This window comes from Tamandua tetradactyla, chromosome X (assembly GCF_023851605.1).
Source record: "Tamandua tetradactyla isolate mTamTet1 chromosome X, mTamTet1.pri, whole genome shotgun sequence".
Taxonomy (NCBI): domain Eukaryota; kingdom Metazoa; phylum Chordata; class Mammalia; order Pilosa; family Myrmecophagidae; genus Tamandua; species Tamandua tetradactyla.
Window position 1 is genome coordinate 141,165,515 of NC_135353.1, and position 21,670 is coordinate 141,187,184.

Genomic DNA, 21,670 nt, shown 5'->3' on the forward strand with positions numbered 1-21,670 from the left:
TCCACTGTGAAGCTGTCTGGCCCTGGACTTTTCTGTGTATGGAGATTTTTGATGATTGATTGAATCTCTTGTTGAGGTCTTCTACCTCTTCTTGAGTCAGTATAGGTTGTTCAAGTGTTTCTAGGAAATTGTCTGTGTTAGTTAGATTCAGTTGTCAACTTGGCCAGGTGAAGGCACCTAGTTTTGTTGCTGTGGTCATAAGCCAATGGTACATCAACCTCATCTGTTGCTAATTACATCTTGCAGTCAACTAGGAGGTGTGCCTGCTGCAACTAATGACGTTTGATTTAATTGGCTGGTGCTTAAATGAGAGAGCACAACGTAGCACAGCCCAAGCAGCTCAGCATACCTCATCTCAGCACTCGCAGCTCAGCCCAGGCCTTTGGAGATGCAGAAAGGAATCCCCCCAGGGAAAGATGTTGGAACCCAGAGGCCTGGAGAGAAGGCCAGCAGAGGTTTCCCTGAGCCTTCCCACGTAAGAAAGAACCTCAGATGAAAGTTAGCTGCCTTTCCTCTGAAGAACTAACAAAATAAATCCCCTTTTATTAAAAGGCAATCCATCTCTGGTGTATTGCAATCCATCAGCTAGCAAACTAGAACACTGTCCATTCCATTTAAATTGACTAGTTTGTTGGCATATGGTTTTTCATAGTATCCCCTTAAGAGTTTAAAAAATATTATCTTCAAGGTCCTTGGTAATGTCTCCTCTTTCATTTGTGGTTTATCTGCATCTTCTCTTTCTATGACTCTGTTAATCCAGCTAAGGGATGTTAAATTTTGTTGATCTTCTCAAAGAACCAACTTTTGGTTTTATTAAAGCTTATGTTCTTTTGATCTCCAATTCATTTATTTCTGCTTTGATCTTTGTGATTTCTTTTCTTCTACTTGCTTTAGGTTTAGTTTGCTGCTCTTTCTCTAGTTTCTTAAGTTGTTCAGTTAGGTCTCTTGTTTTAGCTCTTTCTTCCTTTTTTAATGCAGGCCTCTAGAGCTATAAATTTCCCTCTCAAATGAAGAATGCTCTCAAATGAGAATGTGTTATATTCTCATTTTCATTCATCTCCAGATATTGACTGATTTCTCTTGCAAATTCTTCTTTAACCCACTTTTTAAAAGCGTGTTGTTTAACCTCCCTATAGTTCTGAAAGTTCTAGTTCCTTGGTGGTTGTTGATTTCCAGCATCATTCAGTTATGATCAGAAAAAGTTCTTTGAATCATTTCAATCTTTTTAAACTTATTAACACCCCAGAATATAACTTTTAAACTTATTAAGACTCCAGAATATAATCTATCCTGAGCACATGAGCATGTGCTCATGTGCATTTGGGAAGAATGTATACCCTGGTGTTTGGGGGTATAATGATCTATATATGTCTGTTAGGTCTAGTTCATTTATCACATTGTTTAGGTTCTCTATTTCCTTATTGATCCTCTGTCTGGTTGTTCTATCTATTGAAGAAAGTGGTGTGTGGAAGTCTCCCATTATTATTATAGGAATGTCTATTCTCCCTTCAGTTTTTTCAGTGTTTGCCTCATGTACTTTGGAGCACCTTGGTTAGGTGTTTAAACATTTGTAATTGTTATAAATTCTTGGCAAATTATCCCTTCTATTAATATATACCATCCTTCCTTGTCTCTTATTATATCTTTGCATTTAATATCTATTTTGACTGATATGAGTATAGCTACCCCAGCTTTCTTTTGGTTATTACTTGCAAGGATTATCTTTTTTCCATCCTTTCACTTTCAACTTATTTGTATCTTTGGGCCTATGAGGAGTGTCTTGTAAACAGCATATAGATGGATATTACTTTTTCATCCATTCTGCCAATCTTTGCCTTTAGATTGGGGAGTTTAATCTATTAACATTCAGAGTTATTGCTGTAAAGGCAGTTCTTGACTCAACCCTCTTACCCTTTGGTTTTTATTTTTTGTCAGATTTATTTTTTTCTCATTTTTTAAACATTTTTTTTACTGTAAAATATTACATGAATAAAAAAAGCAGTAAATTTCAAAGTACATTGTAACAAGCAGCCATAGAACAGACTTCAGAATTTGTTATGGGTTACAGTTCCACAATTTTAGGTTTTCCTTCTAGTTGTCCCAAGACATTAGAGACTAAAAGAAATATCAGTAATGATTCAGCAGTCATACTTAATTGTTAAATCCTATCTACTCTCTTATAACTCCTCCTTCACCTTTGATCCTTCTCCCAATCTTTAGGGGTATTTGGGCTATGCCCATTCTAACTTTTTCATGTTGGAAAGGTGTGTGGATAATATGGGATGGGGGATGGAACTAGTTGATATTCTTGGAGAGACTGGTCCCTCTGGGTTTCAGGACTTCTCTGGCCCAGGAGCCGTCTGGAAGTTGCAGGTTTCTGGAAATTAATCTTAATGCATGGAACTTTTGTAGAATCTCAAATAGAGCCCTAGGTGTTCTTTAATGTTAACAGGGAAAACAAAACAAAACAAAAAAGATATAATGTTAACAGGAATTGTTTTGATTGGGATTTGGCAAACCATGGTAATTAGCAATATCAGGCTGAAGCTTGCATTAAGAGTTGCCTCCAGATTAGCCTCTTAGTTCTATTTGAACTCTCTTAGCCACAGATATCTTATTTGTTATATGTGTTTTCCCCCTTTTGGTCAGGATGGCATTGTTAATCCCATGGTGCCAGGGCCAGATTCATCCATGGGAGTCATTTCCCATGCCATTAGGGAGACTTTCACCCCTGGATGTTATGTCCCACTAGAGGGGAGGATAATGATTTTCCTTGCTGAGTTGCAGTTAGAGAGAGAATGGCCATATCTGAGCAACAGAAGAGGTTCTCTGGAAGTAACTTGAGGCATAATTCTAGGTAGGCTTAGCTTTTCTGCTACAGAAATAAGCTTGACAAGAGCAAGCCTCAAGATCAAGGGCTTGGTCTATTGACTTGGAGTTCCTAATGTTTGAAACAGTATCAGGAGTTGCCCCCACTGGTACTACATTTTTTCTCCAGTCTGGGCTCCATGTGTTTGGATTGTTAAAATGAGCTGTCCAGACAGATTGGGTTATATTATATGCTACAGAAAATTTAAGTTTTAGACAAAATAAAACTCTCTTCTTTTGGTTTCATACATTAGGGGAAGTTCCAAAATACAGTCAATATCCTCCATACCCCTATATTGTAATGTGCCATAATCCTGAGCCAATCAGCTTCATTTTTATCACTAATTGAAGCTTGATATATTTTCTGTTTCTTTAACAGTTGTTTACATAGCAGTGCAGGCTTTCAGAGCTGCAGAACTCCAGCTCTGAGTCTTAGATGTCACACAGGTAGCCAAAGTTCCAGGGTCTCTCTCTTTTTTTATCCTGTAAATTCCCCTTACTAATATGCTTCAATTCTGAACCCTTCTCTAGACCACTTTCTCTGGCCTTTTTTTTTTTTTAAGCTGACAGAACTCCCTTTATTATTTCTTTCAGGGAAGGTCTCTTATTAACAAATTCTTTCAACATTTGTTTATCCATGAAAATTTCGAACAACTTTGATTAGTTGTTCCAAATTGAGTGTCACCTCTAGTTTATCAATTTGGTCATTTGGCTCGTCCATATCTTCTTGCTTAGTTATGTGCTTTGTGAAATTTTCCTGGTTTCTTGTCATTGGTTTATCTTGATAAGCTTATTGTGAAAGTTGATTTCCTTTGCTCATCTGAGATTTTATAGTTACTTGGGTTTGCTTTGAATATCTCCTTTGGCACTTGATTTGTCCGTTATTCCCAGCAAAACCAAAGCCAGGGCCTCACATGGGGTAGACTCCTTTTCAGAAGTGTTAGAGGCTGTGCAGAAAAGCAGCTTGCCAGACTACACTTGCCCTGTCTTCCAAGCAGATGCTGGTCTTAGGCCACCTCCTCTCTGCTGGGTAACAGTCCAGTCAAGGCTGTAGTTCTCCATGCACTTCAAGCCACTAAGCACAGTGAACATTGACCAAGACCCTTCTCTTCGGCACAATAGGTCTGGTGATTCTCAGGCTCCCGTGAAGAAAGACCTTTCACTGTAGGATAGGGAGGTTCAACTTCCCCAGTAAGCAGCTGGCCCAGGAGTGTCCTGCTTTTTGCCTGCCGGCAAGACCAAGGATGATGTACACCCATGGGCCTCAGGGATGGGAGAAGGATGCCTGGCTCTGTAATGCAGCTCCCTTCCTTCCCCCATTTTCTCCTCTCATGCATGCATTGAGCTCTCCAGGCCTCCATGGAGAAAGAATGGAGGCAGAAGGACCCAGAATGTGTCTCTTGCTTGCCGAATGTCAGGTTGGCACTTCTCTGTGTACCCCTCTCCTCCCAAGTGGGCGACTCCCCAGTCTCCCCCCAAGCTAGGCACCTGCAGCTGCCTGCCTCAGAGATGGAGGGTAGTCACTGGGCATCACATTAAGGTCTCTGTATGTGGATAAAATGAGTCACTGGCTCCCAGGTTCCCAGGTTGTGGGCCTGAGAGGGTCAATTTCCCCAGCTGGCAGCAGAACTGGGAGTGCACCATTCCTCAGCCACCTGAATGAGCCAGTACACAGAGGCGGGCTCTAGGGGTGGTCCTGATTGAGCTCATTTACCTCAACCTCCCTGCCAGTTTCCTGCTTTTTCATCCATGTCTTCCCTATATAATGTAGACATCCTTCTCTGTTCACCTGAACCCCAGAACTGCTATCCTGTTCATTCTATGCCTTTTCTCTAGTTGTTCCACAGTGGAGGAGTGAGCTCTGCCTATCCAATTCTGCCATCTTCCTGGAAGTCTCTTATACACCTTTGCACTGAGTAATGTATGAAGGGTTGCAGAACTGGTTTTGTGATCAACCCTTAGCAATTCCTTCATAGGTGGCCTGCATCCTCACTTTGGAATTATGGGCATTTTATACTCTTTGCTCTCAGCATTAAAGTCACTGAAGAAATTCTGAGACAACTATTGGAAATCTCACTTCACATCCTGCTAATTTTATTTACTTATTGGGTAGCAAATGCATCATATTTTACTTCTTTTAAAATAATGTTTTATTCCTTAAACCATGGCCCTTTTGAAATACATTCATAATGTATAGAAAGTATTATACCATTAGAAATTTCAGACAGGTATGGGACAGATAGTTCTTTTTAAATTGTATCCTATCCCCCACAACTTATTTTCATACTGAGAACTTCACTATTTTAAATTTTCTGAAATATTTCATACTTAGAGTGTCTCAGGAAGATATGTTTCCTTTAATGACATTGCAACTGTGTATAAATATACTATCAATAATGAACATGTAAAGGAGTGAAAATATGAACTGAGAAAAAATTACCCATGGATGACAATTCATAGCATTTAATATGCAGCATGTAGAGTTGCTCTGCTAATTCACTTTTTGTAGTAATCTAGAAGAGCTTTAATAAAATATTCACCTGGTGTGGATTTCAACTGCCTTTTGAGAAGTTGTGTGTGAGTGTGTGTGTGTTTGTATACGTATGAATGTTAAAATGCAAGCTTGCAATTGTATGTGTCTGCTATTCCTATCTCTGGTAATGCAAGTGGACATTTCTAGCATTTTAAATATTTCATTCGATTTTTCATTTAATGTACTGGAACAGCCTGCAAAGATACTAATTGTATCACACCCAATTTATGCTATTGTTCAGCGTTTGGAAGCTCCTGAAGACAAGTCATTTGGCAGCTCATTGATGGACACTGAAGTAAACCTGGACAATTATCAAACAGCTTTAGAAGAAGTACTCTCATGGCTTCTTTCTGCTGAGGATGCATTACAGGCACAAAGAGAGATTTCTAATGACGTAGAAGAAGTGAAAGAACAGTTTCATACACATGAGGTAAGACAAAGCATTGATTTATAAAGCACAGCATATGATATCATAATGGCAAGTCTCCTTTTCCCACAATTATTCTGTGAAATCCTTGTATTTTAGCAAGATAGTTGTTATTTTGAGATGGAAATAAATGTATGTTCATCAGATAATGTTGGGGATTCCGATAGCCAACATTTGAATTTCTCCTTGGGAGAACTGTTGAAGGAGTGGAGGTCTGGTATTGCCAATGACTTGCTGGTAGAGGAATATGAAAACAGTTCCCTTCTCTTGGGTCAAGATAATTCTGAGGAATAATCTTCACTCCACAGTATCCGTATAGCACCAGGCTGAATTACCAACAGTGAAAGATTTTTCCTGGGATGACAACCTTACGTGGCTTCCTTGTCCTGTTTCCTGCTTCTCCTATTCCCTTACCAATCTCCCCTGGGAGCTCTTCTTTAATAACTCACTTGCCCAAAAGCCCTTACTTCAGGGTCTGCATCTATAGATGTTGAGCTAAGATAATAACTTTTTTAGTTCGTATTAAAAACTACCTTGGGTTTCCTTAAATAAAAATAATTTTTTTTACAGGCAATATTGTTTAAATGGGCTACAATTCTTAAAATTGCAAAAAAAAAAAAAAATCAGAACCGTAATGATTTCCCTAAACTGTTTATACTGTCGACTTCTTTTTTTTCTGTCAGGGATACATGATGGATTTGACATCCCATCAGGGACGGGTAGGCAATGTTCTACAATTGGGAAGTCGATTGATTGGAACAGGGAAGTTGTCAGAAGATGAAGAGACTGAAGTACAGGAACAGATGACTCTCCTAAATTCACGATGGGAATGCCTCAGGGTGGCTAGCATGGAAAAGCAAAGCAAGTAAGTCTTTGCTCGTTATTAAGAGAAATGGCACGTTTTGGAATCCTATTATTCTGATGCAGTTGCAAGGTTAAATCGGGATACTGTGTTCTTCAGGCATGCAGCTCTTCTTCAGGGGACCTTTCATTTGGATTTTCATCTATCATATTTTGGTTATCACTTTTGTAAATGGAGTGGAGAAATTAAATAAATGGACCATTATCTACAGCACTGTGCTTTAAGAGTTGCCAAACTTTTCCTAATGAGTACTTACCAAGTTTTGTCCAAAAATTAAAATGTGAATGTAGATGTCACAGCAACATTCACGGGAAACCATGTACCTAAAATCATCTATTAGGTACATTCGATAGAGAACATCCTTTTGGAAGGAAAAGCCCTTGAAAAATGTGGGGTTTTCATCAGTTTGTGGAAATCCTCTTGGAAAAACATTTCTCATTTGTGTCTGGAAATCCTTATTCAAGTACTGTGTGGCTCTGAATTATTTTTAAAATGCATATTGACAATCAAAAATGAGGTTTTCGAGACATTTCTGAAAACGGCATGTTTCTATGAAGGTAACAAGTAGATCTCATCATTCTGGATGTGTTTCTTTGATTTGTGATGTTGGGTATGTATATTCATGTACAGCCTATCAAGGCAAGATAGATTTATTTTTAAGTAAAAAGGAATGAAGTGCCAGCTGTGGATTTGAATACATTAAGTTAAAGAAATTGTCCAAGCACCTTCAGTTTACTTAGCTATTATTTATGAAGATTCAGAAGCTTCAAAATAGGATGAAGCAAACTCATTAAAAAGGCTGTGAGGATGCTATTCCAGTACTAAATTATAGTGTGGCAATAGGGAGAGGTGGAAACACATTTTTAAGCTCACATCTTTTGAAAGAATTAAATAAGGCGTATGTAAGATCAAATTTTCACAAATATATCTGTATTTCAAACCAGGAGATACTAGTTTATGCCTATTGACCTTTTCCCCTTGCTGTGATCATTTTGATGATTGTACCTAAGCCCAGAGGTGAGAATTATAATTTTCATATTATAACTACTGAGTCTCATCAACCCCCCATGCCCACAGGTCAGCTAATGTACTCCACCCATTTATCATCATAAATCAGAAGACACGGAGCTGCCTACATATGGTCATATAGCACCATTCTTCACAGTAGAACTGCTGTTTGTCTGCATCTGTGCAAGTTAAATAAAGAAACAGATGAAATTACAAAGTCTTCAAAATCTAGCCTCTTCTTTGAAAGCCTTTCCCACAGTAGCACCACTATCTTCTCTGGCTGCCCTACTGCTCCAACTTCTCCTGGAGGAGAAAGTTCCCAGTTTGCCCCTCTCCATTTTTTTAAAAAGGTCTAGTAATATGGCAGTAATTATTCACAATAATCGACTAATTAATGACAGTCTGAAAGTGAGTGAATCAAACTGAAATTGAAATCCAAACTATTTTGTCTGCTTTTATAACATTAAGAAATAGTAGCTTAAAACATTCCCTGGTTGAAGAAGGGCGATCTGCCATTAGATGAAGCACACTTTGTGTGTATGTGTGTGTGTGCGTGCGTGTGTGTGTGTGTGTGTGTGTGTGTGTGTGTGTGTGTGTGTGTGTGAGATTTATCCATCGCCATCCCACTGGAAGCTGGGAATCCTAAAAATAGTTTGTCCTTAGGGAAGATTCAGAGACAGTGGGCTGTGTGAAAGCTTTTAGAATGATAATCAAGAAGGTAAGGGCAATGTTTTAGCAGGCATAGCTTTTGCTGAAATATCTTATAGAGTTTTCAAAATGAGACATTGATATGGAACCACTTATAGCACATAGTCTCTTCTGGATAATGAGTTGAAATACATGTACAAAGTATTATCTAAGCAAAGCAAATTCAGAAATCTTAAGAAAGTCTGTAAGTAGCAGTGACTGTTTCATAGCACTTCCAGTTTAACTTTGCATGCATTTGAGCATAAAACATTAAAATGCTCAGTGAGATAAGCCATTATGAAAACTATGCTGGACCCAATTTTTTAAAAGATTTTTTTGGAGGAAATACAAAAGGCTAATTACAAGAGGATTTCGTCAGTATATGATACAAAAATTATTCCAGGTCTTATTTAATGATTGAAATAAATTATGACCTTTTCAGTTTCTATCATCATGGTCTTGTTGATGGTTAGTTTCATCTTGGCACATGACCTATTGCTTCCAAATATTATATGATTATTTTGGTGTAGGGAGGCATGGAAACTTGCTAGCAAACAAAAATAGATCAGTCCACACTTCTTGTCTCACTCTTGCAAAGACAGGTCATGGCTCTGCCTAGTCAGAAACCATCATCCCTGCTTCAGCCTGATTTTAGTGACAAGAGGAGTGATAATTAAAGTCTGACTACTCATGTAGGGTATAACAAAGCCATGCTAGAATTCTTAAGTTGATATATCACAACAAAAGTAAAAAAATCACTTGGGAATGCAAATATCCTTATAACTGAAATTTATGAACATTCATACTTAACAATTTTAAGTTCTATCCACCAACACATCGCGTGGCAACAATCCAGTTATAAGAAAACAAAGATATGTGTTCATTGCCAGTCTCTTCTCTGCCAGGAAATGCAGACAGTCACCAGCTGTGGGTCAGTAGGCCTTTGACTCAGTCCTTTTTACCTGGACTGGAGATGTTGATCTGTCATCTTCTGCCAATCTGTCTCAAGTCATATTTTGATTGGATTTCTTCATCTGACTACAGGCGTTTGAGGTTTCATTTTCCTTGCTATATCTACCTGAGATGGACACATTGCTCCAGGTCTTTCCCACTCTTACTGATTATGCTCATTCATTATTTTAGTCCTCAAATATATATGGGCAAATTATTCTGGGGAAGAGTCTTGTAGTAAGTGCTGTACACGCAAAGTTAAGGAGGATTGGGTGAGTGGCTGAGTGCATGGCCAGTGCAAAGGCCCTAAAGATGGGACAGTTTGGCTTGTTGGAGGAATTGAAAAGCCATTGTAAATGGTGATGACATAGCTGAGGTATGATATGGAATTGAAATATAGATAAGGGTTTTATCATGCATGGCAGTGTTTCAACCAGGGCTTGGGGTTCTAGGTTAAGTGAAAGGAAGAGCAATCAGAGGGTTTTCAGTAGTGGAGAGACAGAAAAGAAAGTATTAATGAGGCCACTGGAGGAAGGAAGGACAGTTATGAGTTCAGCGAATTAGTCCGGATAACAGATGCTAGTTATCTTGTATCAGGCAGTATTTGTGATTAGGCAAGGGTAGACTCTACTATCTTAGTCCACTAGTTAATTTATAAACCATTTCTGCTATGTTTATTTATTAAGTCTTTCCCCTTTTTGATGGTCAGGATGCTTTTTGCTTTGGAATTAGACACCATTGGCTCATCCACACATACACTACCTTTATACAGGTTTCATCTAGGACAAATTATTTATCGTACAAACCAGCAGCAATTATTAAACAAAATAGAAAATTGTATAGGTAGAGGTAACAGCATACTCTCATGTCCTCCTTCTCCAAAATTTCCTCCTAATTTACTTAAGGCATAGGTCTCACTTTCTCAAACACCCATTTATGGGTTCTGGAGTAACATACTCCTCCTGTGTGACCCTCAGTTTACCGATTTATAAAATAGCAACAGTTACACGTGCCTGGCATATTTCTCCAATATATTGGCTGAGGTAAGATATGAAAACTATTTGTTAATACAAATTTTCTTTCTTTCTTTCTTTTTTTTTTTTTTTTTTCGCATGGGCAGGCACCGGGAATCGAACCCAGGTCTCTGGTATGGCAGGCGGGAACTCTACCTGCTGAGCCACCATGGCCTGCCCAATACAAAATTATTACAAACTATAAAGAGTGATTATCTTTGTAAATAAGATGACCGGCCATGGGTTAAATATTTTAACCTTGCTCTTTCACCCCCTTCTCCAATCTGTTCTAACTGGTTCACTTATTATTTCTCAAAGATTAATTTTGTGGGTATTTTATGTGGGGGTAGGGGAGCACAAGAAGGCTGTTCAAATGTGAGCAGATGATTTCACAATTGAAACATTCAAAACATGTTTCCAAGGGAATATCAGTAGAAAAAATAAACCTGCCAGTGTTATTCCCTCCTTTCTTCCTCCTTTCTACCCCATTCTCATTTGATTCTGCCCTGTCTGGTTTCTGCTGTTTCCAATTCTGGTTCCTTCATGGACTTGAAGCGATAATAAAATGGACGCTAATGCAATCAAGAGGTTTCCTAAGACACCTCCAGGCACAAACTAGTTTTAACACCACCATGCTGATATTGATCAATTGCAAAGCTTTAACAGTATATATCAGAATTCAATGAGAGAAGTGACTGCAACAGATTTCATAATTAAAATAATTAAAACAAGACAATGCCTTTTGATATGCTTGAGTTAGAAGCCTTGAGAAGAGTAGGCTAGTGATTTTTTTTTTCTTTTTTGGTTTGTTTTGTTTTATGATGTGGAATACCCTTGGGGTGGTGGGATGTGAGGGGGAGGGAAGAAGACGACGAAACTTCCAACTGTGGAAGTATAAGAAGACAACTGGCATAGGGACAACTGAAGATTTTCTTCTCTATGAATAAACTAATTAATTTGATTGAAAAATGCAACCTGCAGAGAGCAAAAGAGATTTACTGACATTTCTACAAGGACTCATAAAGATAAGCACAGCAAGTTCCATCAACTTCTCTGATAATTGTAGTTAGGATATGCAGGGGGAATCTAAAACCTTTGTGATGGTAGGGAAAAAAAGATGAAAGTAAATCAGTAAGGAGGCCAAGTGAAGTTATGTTCTGGTTTACCACAGCGGGAAGGGAGATATGAATTGTATCTGGATGGAAACGCAAGCCATAACATGGAAATAATTGTGAATCACCATCAACACTTTGAATGGAGAGAAAAATATGTCTAACAAATCTGGCTCATCATTTTTCTTTTTCTTTTTTTTTTTTTTCCCCCAAAATCTGTCCTGGATCTCGAAATGAGGTAACATATGTAAATAAGCGGATAGAGCAAAGGAGCTGCAGAAAGAAATGGGTGTGCTGTTTCCTCCCAAGTGAAGTAACAAGCATTATACATATACAAATATATGAATTCTTTATATATTTCCAGTCTTTGAAATGGATTTGAGTTCTTTATATAATTCCAGTATTGAGTTCTTTATATAGTTCCAGTCTTTGAAATGGATTTGTTACAATGAGCATTCTAAAGATGCACAAGCTTCGACTTGTGATTTCCTTGGTCCTCCTTGTACCACCAGCATCAGCGTCATCTATGAACTTGTTAAAAATGCGGATTAGCAGCCTTCCTATCTCCAGAATTGGAAGCTGTGATTTAACACGATCCCAGGTGATTGCAGTGGACATTAAAGTTTGAGAAGTGCTGATCTAGCTGAAACAGTTACTAAAAGAGAAAAAAATCACTCCTCCTCCTTTGAATAGCCCTACTTTAAATATTCTCTGTCTCTCTTTTTCTATTAAATAACGTTACTCAAACACTTTATTTTTTTCTGGAATGGGCAGGCTCCGGGAATCGAACCTGGGTCTCCAGCATGGCAGGGGAGAACTCAGCCACTGAGCCTAAGTTGCACCACTGTACTTGTACACATTTATTGGCTTTCTTAGAAACTCCTGAAATAGTGTTGATGATGTCTTATACAGTCCTCAAATGTTGACGTCACCTCCCATTCCTAGTTAATGGGATAACAAGAATTTGATACAATCATATATATATATTTGAGACAATATACCAATATTGGCAATTAATTATTAGCCTAGTAAGAAGCCACAATTGGTAACGTCTTTTGGTCAAGTTGTAAATGGATACGACCGTGACTTTTTTTTCTGTAAATAATAGACAGAATGTATGTTTAAAATGCAGAACTCTCTTGCCCACTTAGGGTTTTAGTTTTGAACAAGAAAGCCGAATCTCAGGAGTTCATGGATGTAAGAACAGAGCAATATTTTGGAACAATGTTTTTATACAAAGAAAAAAATTAATTAGAATTTGACAAATAATTCTCTTCATTCATTCATCTGTCTAATAATTGTTATCTACTATATACCTGGTATTGTTTTAGATACTAGGGATATATCTGTGAGCAAAACAGACTTACTCCCTCTCTTATTGAGCTTATATTTTAGTGGGAGAGGAAAGACAATTAAAAAATAAGTATATCATATTAGGAGGTGTTAAGTGATAAAGAAGGAAAAGGTAGGGAATAGAGTGATTGGAGGAAACATAGGTTGTGTTGTTGCATGGAGTGTGGTCAGGGAAGGCATCTCTGAGAAGGCAATATTTAAGCAGAGATTGAAATGAAGGGAGAGAACAAGAAATGCAGATAGCTGACACAGAGCAAACGAGCAAATGGAAAGCTCATGAGGCAGATGTGGGATTGGCTTGTTTAAGAAACAATGCCCCCAGAGCTGGCAAAAGGTAAAATTATAACATTATAAATTGCAACCAAATGAACAATTCAAGTTAGGTTAATAGACCATCTCCATAAGAGCTGACTGAATGGAAATTGACGTTTGTACTGTCTTAATTCTGGTATTTCTGATTGGGCAAGTGTTTGTATTTTTATTCTATCTTCTTATGCTTAGTTAATAACTATAGCACCTATTCATTCAAGAAATATGTGTTGTATGTCTAGTATATGCCAGGCACTGTTCCAGACATTATATAAGTGGTATGATTATTGAAGTTTGGAGTGGGTTTCTATTACCATATAAGTGAATATGATCTCAGGGCATCAACTTCCTCCATTCTTGTTGGAGACAAGTTAAACACTCTTCTAATCACTGTATCTCAATAATTGTACTTGGATTGTGATGACATCTATGAGTTTCTTCATCTACCTTCTAAGTATTTAATCAAGAAGATTGAATTGGTGATGGTTACTAGGATGTATTTACCATAAGAATCTTCTATATCCAGAAATGTAACTTCTTCATTATGTTACTGTTAGTATTTTTCATTTATGTTTTCGCAATCCAAATGAAATTTTTTGTGTGTTTTGAGCTTTAATCTCTCTCTGGATAATTGAAGGGTATTAATAATCAAACTGTTGTGGAACTATATTGATTTAGGAACGAAATAGATCAGGATTTTGAAAACAATGGCACATTTTTTTTCTGCTTTTGCAGATTCCTTTATAAACATAATACTTCTCACATTTCGTTCAATAGATAAATAAATATGAATTGATGTATAATTGCGATTGTGGGTTGGAAAGTGTATTAGCTGGTGTTCTCTAGAGAAACAGAATCAACAGGAAATATACATATATATAAAATTTATAAATGTGTCTCACGTAACCATGAGAACGTAGAGTTCAAGGTCTGTAGGGCAGGCCACAAGCTGGTAATGCTGATGAAGTTCCTCAACGAAATCTCAGGAGAGGCTGGCTGGGCAATGGTAGGAATGGAAGAGTCTGAAATCCACAGGGCAGGCTGTGAAGCCGACAGCTCCTTTACAGGTCTGGATGAACTCCACAGGAGAGGCTCACTGGCTGAAGCAGGAAGAGAGCCTGTCTCTTCTGAATCCTCCTTAAAAGTCTTCCAGTGATTAGATTAAGAATTACTCATTGCAGAAGAGACTTCCCTTGGCTGATTACAAGTGCAATCAGCTGTGGACGCAGTCAACATAATCATGATTTAAGTCCATGAAATATCCTCATAGCAACAGATAGGCCAGCACTTGCCCAACCAGACAAATGGGCACCACCACCTGGCCAAGGTAACACATGAACCTGACCATGACAGAAAGTTCCTCTCATTTCTAGTGGTTGGAATAGGAACTTTGTAGCTGGGTTCTTTCAAGAATGTATATTGTGAGGACATAGTCTAAAAAGTTTTTTGCCCCAAAGATTATGCATGCAATATAATAGTAACCATAGAAATTAGTGGGAACTTGCGAAGAATAGAACTAGCCTGTTCTCCTTGGCTTTTCCTGTGGCCTAAGGTATCAGTGTACCTGCTGGTGGGAGTGGTGGTACAATAGAGAGCAGATGGACAGACTATTTTGGTATTTTGGATTTAAAAACACATACGCACAGACTTTCCATGTGTTTTGTTAGGCACTTTCCTTGATTTGCTCTCCAGTGGAAACTACTATAGTATGCTGATTTATAGACAGAAAAACTACCCGGTCTCAGGCTTTGCATGCAGATTTTGCAGGAGTTGGTCAGGTCTCAGAAGCAAGAGGATCTTCTTATTGAGGCAAGGAGGTGCAGGAGGGAAGAGAGAACAGCCACCTGCATAACTGCTGAGAGAACACATTCAGAAATTCAGTGTGGAACCTGGTGGAAAATGGTGGGTGGAGGAAGTGGTAATAAAGCTGATAGCGTACAGGGAACAGTGATGGTGAAAGTTTTACACAATTGGGGGCATTGTTTCTATATGGATTATAGATCTTGAAACTCATTTCACAGGGCATTCATTGAGCTTTGATAAATGTTACAAGCCTCAGGAATTGAAAAATACTAATGTGCTTCACATGGTACATTCATTACTGCCATGCAGCAGAAAGTCTTCACATATGCTAAACCATGCATTACTGAAATATTTCTTTAACAAACTGAACAAAATCGAAATGCTTTTCTATTTGAAAGCAGTGTTTGTTCTTTTCTGAACATGGAATGAGAAAACGTATTATGTTTTCTTATTCCTTCATTTATTGAAACCCTATAAATATTTTAAATATCTGGCCATTCACTTCCATGACATTCATATGTCCGAGGGAGAATGACTCTCAAAGTATATTGTCATTTGCACCATGAAAGTAAGAACCACAAATGTGAAAAACAACTGTCTCCACAGTAACAATCATAATTTTCATTTGGTGACAAGAAGTAGTAAAATGACCTAATAATGACACCCTCTTTTTAAAACCTACCAAATTATCTTCCCTTTCCTTCTATTTTTCTGTCATATTCACTGCCATAAATAAAATGAGGAATAGATACAAAAGTCATCTCTAAAAACATAACCTTAGCAGAGGCACTGTAGCATGATGGGTAAGCCTATGTCTCAGCCTCTTAGTTCCTCTTGCTTGAGGTTTTTTTTTTTTTTTTTTTTTTTTTTAAGGGATAAGTAGTAAAGTTTATTAGAAAGAGAAGTTTATGAAAGAGAGAGAGTGAGTGTTTGTGGACATGTCCAGGGGAGGGACAGTGAGTGGAGTGGCCCAGCTTGTTTTATAGCATAGTTTTGTTGGTAGCAGGTTTCCATAGGAACCTTCGAATACTAGGTGTCCACTTTGTTCTGGGGAGCTAGCTAGCAGAATTCGTGGTTTGTCTTCACATACCTAAAATTTGTCTTTGGGCAAATGTTTAATAATCTTTATGACCCTATGCTTTTCCTGTTATTAACTAAGTTTGCTTTGGGCCTAGAATTTTACAAGCTTTTATGGTTTGGGGAGGTTTCAATGGTTTGGGGAGGTTTTGGGGCTTTAGGGAAATTTTTGTCCTAGGAAGTTTGCAGCTGAAGTTTGCAGCTCTGTATTTAGTTCCTTTGGAGCTAGATAAGAAATAAGGGATTGCAGGGTACTATTAACTTTTTCAGAGTAGAATAGGAAGCCAGGGACTTAGAGCTGTCCTATTTCTTGCTTGAATTTTGACAAAGGTAAGCCTTTGTTTCCTGATCTGTAAGTCAGAGCTAATATAAGTTCCTGCATCAGTAGCATTAGTTATAATAATGCCTCCATTGTCCGTCATGATATATATAATTTATTATTAATAAATACGATGATAATTAAAAGCCCCAAGTTGTACAAGGTTAAGATTACTATTTAACAGTTAGATCATTTATGACTTGCACAGTATTAGTATATAAATGCCTAGGCAAAGGCATTTTTATGCATCATAAACCCTCTGTCTCTATGTTATCTTCATGCATGTGTTTCCTATGTGACCTGATGTGACCATGGTGCCTGGACCCTGCTACTCTTTTGGTACTTGTGAGCACCCAAGGGCTGCAAAAAGGAATGAAGTTCTGATCCATGCTACCTCATGGGTGAACCTTGAAGATGTCATGTTGACTGAAATAAGCCAGACACAAAAAGATGCACATTGTATCATCTCGCTTACATGAGCTACCTAGAATATGCAAATTCCTAGAGACCGTCAGATTACAGGGGTCAGGGGATGAGGAAATTGGCGAGTTATTGCTTAAAAGGCCCAAAGCAAACTTAATTAATAACAGGAAGCATAGGGTCATAAAGATTATTAAACATTTGCCCAAAGACAAATTTTAGGTATGTGAAGACAAACAAGTTTCTGCTTGAGGTGAGGAAAATGTTTGGGTAATAGATGTTGATGATGGCAGCATCATATTGTGAATGCAATTAATACCGCTGAAGGGTGCAGTTGAAAGTTGTTAAAATGGGAAATTTTGAGCAGTCTTTAAAAGCTTTTGAAAAACTTGTGACTGAGTTTTGAAAATAAATAAAATTAAAAAACAGCATAGTTGTTGTCAACCCTGATTATTTACTAGCTGGCTGGAGAGCTTTCCATGCCTGGTCTCTAGCCTCAGAAATTCTGATTGAGTTCTTTGGATATGGACTGGGATATCAGTTTTAAAACTTCTCTCAATTACTCTAATGTTCAGCACCTCTTATGTTAAGGCATAATTAACAAGCCTGACTGAAACATCGCCTTGATTGATCACTTTCTTAATAGAGTAACTGAAAGGAATCTATGCAAAGGGAGTTCGAGTGACTGCATATTTAAGCATATGTTGGCATTCTGGAAGCATGTATTTGCATGCACATAATTCCTGAGCTAAAATCAAATTTACTTAATCTATTCATTAAAAGCATTTTCCTGAGAGTTTCAAGTCAGCAGTTTAAATAAATAAATTAAAGTTTTCATCAATGTGATTTTCATTACTAAATAAAATGAACTTGAAAATAAAAAGTACATTAAAATTCAGTTTCTCTAATTCATACTGGTTGCCCCCACTCAAATCAAATTATATAGGTTTTATTGCCAACTTAAACCTTGGAATTGTATTTTGCATGTAAACCCTATTAATTGAATACTGCTGGTGGTTTGTTTCTAATCTAGACTTGCGTAGTAATATTTTGCCTCCTTTCATTAGTTGAATTTCTTATTTGAGAATTGCATATAAATTAATAATTTTGAATTCTAGGAAGTTGGGACTGAGACTCTGTCTTCCTAGAAAGCTCATCCATCTTGGTACTGGCTATTTTAATTGTAATTCCCTAGGGGTTATAAACGTTATGGTTTTATATCTTTATTATTATAGTGCATATATCCTCAAAATAATTATCTATATTACCCAACCAAAAAGTATGCAAAATTTAACTCTTCACAGTGTTTCCCCACATGGATCCTGCCTATTTTTCAGACTTGTTATCTTATCCCCAAGTCCATTGTCCTCTCAGAAGTTTCATGCTTAGGAAAATCCTATCTGCTGCCTATTGGGATTGGTCTCGCTTTAACTAAATTGTGCACGACACAATAACTGGCAGTAGCACATTTCCCAATTGTGTGCTATTCGTTGTAAAATACCATGGGGGTCAAAAAGGAGAGTAGCTTCAGTAGTCCTATCCCTTCTCCAAGTCTAGAGGAAAAATAAGATAAGTTTGGGCATCCTGAGTGTGATGCCATTTTTATTTTCCTGCTATCATCAGATTAACATATGTCTCCTTAATCTTCTGAGTTTGAGCAGGGCATAACTAATGGATCTCATGCATAGGCAAACATACTCCTTGAAAAGATTTACAGTGATTCTCAAATATCCAATACTCACACCTGAAATCTTGCTATTCAAAGTGTGGTCCATGGCCCAGCAGCACTGGCCACCCCTGGAAGCTTGTTAGAAATGTAAATTCTCAGACCTGACATCAGACTTACTAAATCACGAACTGCATTTACACAAGGATCCCTAGGTGATTAAAGTTTGAGAAACACTGATCAAGGTCGTGGGGTCACAAATCTAAGTGCCCTTTATAGGAGCCAGAGAGATAACATTTGTGAGTGGAGTGAATCAGGTGTAAGAGAAGACAGAAAGTGGTGCTGACCATGGTGAGTTGGAAAGTTTATGCTTGGTCTATGAAGTACAGCTTGACACATTGTCACTATATGGGAACTCAGGTTTATGTGTTGCTAAATCATGTTCTGTGTTCTCAAGGGTAGCCAGGACTGAAGACTGCAGGTGATATGGCATGATTTTAAATTATTGGTAACAAATTCAATTTATTTTTAATTAACAATATCAAATCAGGCATACGGACAGACTACCACTTGCCAATAGTTAGTGAAGGCCTGTGGTAAGAGAAAGAAACATTTATACAGGTAAGACATATCTTCTCAGAATGTTCTTTCCAATGGAATGGGTGCTCTGATGTTTCATGTCGAAAAAAATGGCTTTTCTGAGGTACATAACAGTTTCAAACCAGCACACATCTCTTTTTCTAATACTCTCTAAGCTACTTGAAGATGAGGCTAAGGGATTTTTCTTTGGTCGATTCCTAATAGATAGGAGTTTCCAGCACAGCTGTGGAACTCAATATTTGTTTAATGAAACATCTGTCAACATGTAGAAAAGTAAATAAAAAGAAAATCCCATAATAATCTAACAAATACGTGTTAGATTTGAAACATTTCTTCATGGTTAACTAATAATATGGGGATTTTCTTTAGTTCTTGAAATGTGGGATTTTTTACTTAATGTAATGGCAGCCAGGCAGGAAACACAACAAATACAAGGAATGAAATCACAGCCAATTCTCATGAAATCTTATCAGGTCAGTTCTGAAGGGATGCACTGAACCAATAAAGTGAAAGATTTCTATACCTTGCAATGCTGGGATGGTTTTCATTGTCTAAAAGGCTTAATCTTAGCAACTTTCAGTCTTTGCTTCCACTTCAGTTTTTTCTGTTTGATGTATGAAAGCTTATTCCCATAGACTTCTGAATCAGAATTGGGCCTCTAAAATGTCAACGGTCAATGAATGACATAATCAAAATTATTTAGGTGCCCTTATTTATATGTACATTTTGTGTTTTTAAATGTGCTGGTTAAAGGACATTTCTGGTGAAGAATTTATACATCAGAATAATAAAGCCCTAATTCAAAATGTCTTCCATATTAACATGAGACAACCAGTGTTCAGTATATTGTTTTTTTTTTTTTATGTTAGGTTTTCCTGAAATGCTATAAACATGCTTTTCATAAAAAGCATTTACTTTTAAATGTTTATTAATACGCTCACTTGAGTCTCAAAACTTATTTCAATTAATGGATGGAAAAAACTTCAATTTTTGTTTTATCCTCACCACAAAGTTGTATGATTAATAGGCAAGGTATAACCCATGTCACTTATGATGGAAATGTAATTTAGAAGTTGAAAGAATCTGATTCCAGGGCATACAGCTAGACTGTGAACCTAGCCTTTGGACTCTAAATCCATCACCCAGTCCATTGTTCTGTTAGTCTTTGAAAAAATCACTGTTGCATTTACCTAATTCTGCAAGGTAAATAACTGACCCCAAAATTCATGGCTTAAAACAACGATTTGTATTTCATCATGTGTCTGTGGATCTGGAATATGGGCAGGGCTCTGCAGGATTGTTGTTCTGCTCCAGGTGGAATAGCTAGGGCAACTCATGGACCTGCATTAGCTGGAAGCTCCTTCCAAGATAACATTTTTCATTCTCTAGAGCCATTCTCTACACAGTCTCTAATCATTCATTAGTCTGGCCTGGCCTTCCTTATAAAGAGAGAACATAAATATCATCAGTCTTCTTATAGCCTGTACCTGGAACTGTTGTAGTGTTACTTCTGCCATATTTTATTTGTCAAAAGAAATCACGAGACCAGCCCATATTCAGGAGGATGAGAAATAGACTCCACCTCTTGATAGGAAGAGTAGCAAAGAAGTTATGGGCATCTTTAAACACCACACATACAAAAATAGTGGAAGTGTAGACAAAGGAGTCCCAATACTATTGACTCAACTCTCCAGGATGGCTCACATTTTAGCATGTTAACGTTTAGTTAGCCATATGAAATGTTCCAGAAATGGAGATATGTGAAACTATAATAAGTCTGAGAAATAACTTCAGAGATGATTGATTACCTTCCTTCTCAAGTCCAACGGATGTCAAAAAAGATATAAATGCCCCCAGTTATAAAGGTCAACTGTTTTACATAGGCATGGATTTAATAATAGTAAATACAATTGTTTTAATAGAAGTAATAATGTACTTCTTTCAAATTTTCAGTTTACATAAAGTTCTGATGGATCTCCAGAATCAGCAATTGAAAGATTTAAATGACTGGCTAACTAAAACAGAAGAGAGAACAAAGAAAATGGAGAAAGAACCCCTTGGTCCTGACCTTGAAGACCTAAAACGCCAAGTACAACAACATAAGGTTAGTATATTTTATGCTACATACTCCCTGCTAGGAAAGGGACTCTGTGTATAGGTGCATTACATGTACACAGGGACACTTGCTGTGGTTTATAGATAGCAGAGACTCAAAGCTTCAATTCAGAACTAGTTTGAAAATCATGTTTACTTAATATTTTTGGCAGTATTTTTTTTTTCAAATACAGTGTGACTAGGCTTTTCATATTTGAAAAAAATATATCAAAAATAATCTTGGAAGAGAACAATGAAATGCATGTGATTTATTTCAGTTTTAGTTCTAGAAGAGAGTCTCTTTGGGGATTATCTGCAATATAAATACAAATAATAAGACTAAGATTTTTTTTTATATAATTTTACCTTCATCCATAATGTCTTGGGCTAGGTTAAACTTGATGAAAAGTGAGCATCTGTTTCATTTGCTTCCCTATAAAATATAGCATCAATTAATTTCAGTACTTCTATCATATCTTTCTTTGGTTTATGTGTATGTTAGCAGTTTCCAGAAAACATTTGTCGTTTCTGTGATTGGGATTTCTTCAAGAATATTCCTGATCTTGAA

At 37.3% G+C, this 21,670-nt stretch overlaps 1 protein-coding gene across 8 annotated transcripts in view; it reads left to right on the forward strand.

Moving 5' to 3' along the window:
• The window catches only part of DMD (dystrophin), a 2,428,671-nt gene that overhangs the window by 907,606 nt on the left and 1,499,395 nt on the right, over window positions 1-21,670 (forward strand). For all 8 annotated transcript variants that reach the window (XM_077145121.1, XM_077145123.1, XM_077145120.1 and 5 more), the window contains 3 exons: window positions 5,643-5,831; window positions 6,512-6,693; window positions 20,962-21,112. In XM_077145121.1, the coding sequence (XP_077001236.1) occupies window positions 5,643-5,831; window positions 6,512-6,693; window positions 20,962-21,112 (522 nt within the window). The remainder of the gene's footprint in view (window positions 1-5,642; window positions 5,832-6,511; window positions 6,694-20,961; window positions 21,113-21,670) is intronic.